Source organism: Amphiura filiformis, chromosome 17 (genome assembly GCF_039555335.1).
Source record: "Amphiura filiformis chromosome 17, Afil_fr2py, whole genome shotgun sequence".
Taxonomy (NCBI): Eukaryota; Metazoa; Echinodermata; class Ophiuroidea; order Amphilepidida; family Amphiuridae; genus Amphiura; species Amphiura filiformis.
This window is the reverse complement of record NC_092644.1, coordinates 13,783,234-13,788,812: the sequence shown is the minus strand read 5'-3', so window position 1 is coordinate 13,788,812 and position 5,579 is coordinate 13,783,234. Positions and strand designations below refer to the sequence as shown.

At 37.7% G+C, this 5,579-nt stretch overlaps 1 protein-coding gene across 1 annotated transcript; it reads right to left on the bottom strand.

Annotated features, from left to right (window-relative positions):
* Positions 1-1,358: 1,358 nt before the first annotated feature.
* LOC140136988 (uncharacterized) lies at positions 1,359-4,067 on the bottom strand. Its single transcript, XM_072158650.1, has one exon. It carries the CDS (start codon positions 4,065-4,067, stop codon positions 1,359-1,361), a length of 2,709 nt encoding a protein of 902 aa, XP_072014751.1.
* Positions 4,068-5,579: the final 1,512 nt, after the last annotated feature.

Here is a 5,579-nt window from a genome sequence, read left to right as displayed (position 1 = left end):
AAGTGGATGTAAGGGGTTTTGAAACAAAGCTCTTCATATATACATACAACATATTTTATGTTGTGATTGTATCTTCATTTCATGACTCCAAAAGTTCTTTTAACATATGTACATTTACACAAATTTCACAGATGCATTTTAACGCTAATTATTAAAATATGCCTTATACAATGTATACGGACCCTTATACAATTATACTGGTTTTATGCTGTTTTGAATTGCACATTTTTAGCATACATCTGAACAGTTATTTAACTGTTTATCTCCTGCTTAAGCCATCTGCATTTGCATTGGCTACACCTTTCCTATACTCTATGCTGAAAGTGAACTGCTGCAGGATTAAAGACCATCTCATTAATCTATTGTGAGTGGTTCGTGTGTTTTCAAGCCATTTTAATGCCTGATGGTCAGTAATAACTGTAAACTTTTGTCCAAATAAATAGTACCTGAGTTTGTTGATTGACCACACAATCGCTAAACATTCCTTCTCAGGGACTGAATAGTTGACTTCATTTGGCTTAAGTTTCCTGCTTAAGTATACTATTGGGTGATCTCTGTTATCATGCATCTGACTTAAAACACACCCAATTCCAAATTTTGATGCATCTGTTTGCACCATAAATGGCTTCATGAAATCTGGTGTACGAGAATTGGTTTACTAGTTAGGTTTGATTTCAACTTGATAAATGCTTCTTTGCAGTCTGGTTTCCAAGCTACTGTATTGGGAACATTCTTTTTTGTAAGATCAATGAGTGGTTTTGCAATCTCAGCATACTTCGTAACAAATTTCCTGTAATATCCAGTTAGTCCCAGAAATGCCCTTACATTTTTCTTTTGTAATGGGAGTGGGAACTTTTCAACAGACTCTAGTTTGTCTACAGTGGGTTCAATTTGCTCATTTCCCACTTTATGACCTAGATATGTGACTTGTTGAAAAGCTATCTTTGACTTAGCTGGCTTGATTGTTAAACCTGCATTCTGAATTTTTCCTAGCACCACATCTAAGTGTTCTAGGTGTTCTTCCCAAGTGTTTGAATATATACAGATATCATCTATGTATTGTTTACAAAATTCAGAACAGTCTTGGAGCACCGTGTCCACTAATTTCTGAAAAGTTGCACTACTATTTTGCATCCCAAATGGCATAACATTATACTGAAATTGACCAAATGGTGTTACAAATGCCGATTTAGCCTTTGCCTGTTCATCTAAGGGAACTTGATAAAACCCCTTTGTTAGGTCAAGTGTTGAAATATACTTTCCTTTTGCAACTTCATCAAGTATTTGGTCAATTCTAGGGATGCAATATGGGTCAAATTCTGTAATTTTGTTTAAGGCACGATAATCTGTACATAACCTTATGTCTCCATTTGGCTTTGCAACTCACAACAATAGGTGAGGCATAAGCACTGGTGGTGGGTCGACACACCCAACCTCAACATACTATCCAGTTCCTCTTTCACCTTTTGTTTGAGTGCATGTGGTGTCCTATAGGCACGTTGTCTAATTGGTACTTCACTTGTTGTCTTCACTGTGTGACTGATCACATTGGTTCTACCTGGTACATCAGAAAACGCTTTACTATGAGCTTTTAAAACAGTGGACATTTCCTTTTTCTGTATTTGTGATACAGATTCACAGATAGTTGTGTCTTTCCATGTTTGTGTTTGTGTGTATGTGGGACCAATGTTGTCTTCTAGAAATTGTGTTTCTAGCTCATTGTCTTCTTCTTCACTCAACTTTCCCACACCGATTTCTTGTACTACTCCAGTTACACAGTAACAGTTGTAGATATAGTCTGTATGCTCCCTGCTATACCATTTTTTGCAGAGGTTTGCATGTAAGACTCGTTTGGATTTTCTTTTGTCAGGCATTATTATTTCATAATTGGCATCCCCAATTTTCTTACTTATTTTGTAGGGTCCCTGCCATTTTGAATCCAATTTTCCTGCTCCTTCTGGCAAGAACACCAATACTTCCTCCCCTACCTGATATGTCCTGTCTTGTGCATGTTTGTCATAATAATATTTCATTTTCTTCTGACTGATTTCTTTGTTTGCCCTGGCACTTGCCATCCATTTAGTTAAATTTGCTGACATTTCTAGGAGGTGTTCTGCCACATTTTGAGGTTCTTTGGTTTGTTCAAGCCATCCCTCCTTAATAAGACTTAGTGGTCCCCTAATTTCCCTACCATAGAGTAAGTGAAATGGAGAATATCCAGTTGCTTCACATGGCACCTCTCTGTATGAAAACAGAAACAGGGGTATTTGATCATCCCAATTTACTTTCTGTTCTTCAGTTAGTGACTTAATCATGAGCTTTAGTGTCTCGTGGAACCTTTCAGTCATACCATTCATTTGTTGATGATATGGTGTAGTAGGAATTTGTTGAATTCCTAATCTTGAGCACATATCTTTGACTACGTGGGACATGAAATTTGTGCCTTGATCATGAATGATCTCTGATGGTAGGCCTACTCTAGAAAATACAGTGATTAAAGCATTCGCTACCGTGCTAGCCTTCTGATCTGGTAAGGGGATGGCTTCTGGGTATCTCGTGGCATAATCACATACTGTTAACATACACCTGTTCCCCTTTTCAGTGACTGGCAATGGGCCTACAATGTCAATTCCCACCCTTTGGAGGGGAGTGTCAAGTATTGGCATTGGCTGAAGAAATTGTCTGTTTTTCACCATTGACTTGTACTGACATTCTGAACAGTTTTGACAGTATTTTCTGACTTCAGCAAATATACCTGGCCAAAAGAAATGGGCAGTAATTCTGTCTGTAGTTTTCCTTATACCCATGTGCCCTGCCTTATCATGTGCAATTTCAATTAGTTGCTGCCTATATTGTTTAGGTACAATAATTTGCTCATCTACCTGTCTCTTTTGTTTTCTGCTTGGGACCCACTTTCTCATCAGTATATCTGCCTGTTTATAAAAACAAACATTGTGATTGTTGATATCCGATTTTGGCACCACATTGTCACGTACACCTTGTAGTGTATCATCCTCTTTTTGCATATTTTTTAGTGCTTGCACATCACTTTGTAACACTAACAGGTTGTCAGTTTTATCCTGCTTCTTGGTACCCTGTACATTTGCTTGCTCATCTACCTGTGATTGTACATGGTCATTTGAATTAACCTGAGTTGGTTTATCATTAACGTGTTGATCTGACTGTTGTGTTGTCATTTGTGAAGTAGGCCTACATGTTCTGTTTACACCTTGAACTTCAGAGTTGTTCTCATAACTTTGCAAATTTCCCTCACCTTGTACCAAATTATCAATTTCTTGGGCTTTTTGTGCTCTTGTCATTACCAGCATAGGTTTTGCATTAAGCCAATCTGACCATGTATCAATGTCTTGTCCTAGCAAAACATCGTGTGTAATTCCCTCAAGTACAGCTACTCTGACTTTACCTGAAATTACTTGACAATCTATGTTTATTTCAGCTATCGGTGCAGTGACTACACCATTTATGCCTTTCAATAAAGTGTATTGACCTTGCAAATAGTTTTCTTGAGGTACAAATTTTGCATCTACCGCTGTATGTTCACAGCCTGAATCACGGTATATTCCAACCCTTTTCCCTTCTACTGTCCCCTCAATAATGAACAACTCATTTGCCTTTGAACTCCTAGGAGGGCCATGATTTGCTTCTTGTTCTGCACCATATGGCATTTCACATCTGTACATACTTGCGGCATTTCTTGTGCCTGTGCGTGCAGTCTCTTGTCTATTTTGATATTTTTGGTTTTCGTAGAAATTTGTTTTACCACCCGTTTGATGTTGACGTTGGTTATCATTTTTGCCTGTATTATATACACCATTGCTTACTGAACCATTTACATTTGGTTTTTGATATGGTTGTGCTCTCGATTGCTGATTTGGAGCAAATTTCCTGGGTTCTTTTGATCCCTGTTTGTACTGGCAACTTGGATTTTGTTTCCAGTAATTTTCTCTGTGACTCGCATACTCTTCCGCTTCCTTGGCCAACTCTTCAACATCTTTGATTCCCTTATCTAATAAGTACTTTCTCATATCCGCAGGTATTCTTTCCATTATTTGTTCTCGAATCATCAGGTTTATGATGCTTTCGGCATCATCTGATTTGACATCGGAATACTTCACCCAACATTCAAAATTGTGCGTAAGTTTTTGAATGTATGCGGTCACACTCTCGGTTTCTAATTTCCTTATATTTCTGAATTTTTTTTCTATATGCTTCAGGTGTTAATTGAAAAGCCTTCAATATTGTTGTCTTCAGGGTCTCGTAGTCATAACCTGGTGTTAGTATTCTGTTTTGGGCCTCCTCGCTTTACCCACCATACACTCTGACAGTCTTCTAACCCACGTATCTTCTTCCCAACATTCACGCGTAGCATGGTTTTCAAATGCAGTAAAAATGTATCAACATCTTGCCCATCGGTTAATTTTACTTTATATCTGTCAAATTTCCCATTTCCACTTACATTACTGCTTGTTTCACTAGTAATGGTACTAATACTAGTTTTTTCTTGTACTTCCAATTTCTTTAACTCTATCCTTTCCCTTGATTCCAGTTCTAATTGCCTTTCCCTTGATTCCAGTTCTACTTTTTGCATGCGTTCTTTTGACTCCAGCTCCATTTTAAACTTTTGCATTTCAAATGAAGAATTTCCCTCAGGTGTTTCCACCTGTTCTTGAACTTCTTGACTCACAACAGACATTTTTGTGTGCGATCTTAGAACTCTGTCTGATGTTATAGACATAGACTTAAAATCACATGCATATACTGAAATTATAGAAGTATAAATTTCCTTAAAATGATCTAATATTGTAACGGGACCGAGCTTGCCCTAATACTTTTGTAAGCGACTGATGGAGAAGACTAGCCTTATAAACATACAAGTGGTAGCGTAGTATCAAAGACTAGAATTCTCCCCAAGATATGTGGAATCAGTGATGCATGAAAGGAGAAGTAACAGGTAAAAATGAGACTTGACAATTCTGTTTTATATTTGCTTCTTTTGTTATATCATGTATTGTTATTTTGCTTTCATATTTGTCTTATCACATCACAATTCATAAATACAAGTAAACACTGGTAAATACACAATCTCTGTTGATGATCATGACGATATTTCCTTATTTCTCTCTTTTAAATCCAAATAAATTACCAATAAATGCTGCCTTTAAAAGTACATATACTATCTGCTTGAATAATCGAGAAGCATAAAAATACAATTTAATCAACAGAATCTCTCATCACATGACATAGTCGAGGCTAGGCCAAGGCCTAGTAGGCCTATACTGCAGAGTATCCATGCCTGTACACCAAATACTGAACTTGCTATGCAACAATGAATGCACACAAAATACAGTGCATAATTTCCATTGGACTTGTGCATGTGTGTCATGAAGTCACTTGCCCCAAATTAGGCACAGGCGCTAGGCCAAATCACCGGAGTGCATAACCACCCTGGTGTTGCCAGTGCCACTATTGTGGTAGCTAAGCTGCCCCTAGCTCAATCTGAGCTCCAGAGTAGGGCGTATTTGCTTTGGTTGGCAGTGCTTACCTTCAAACTGAGTGAA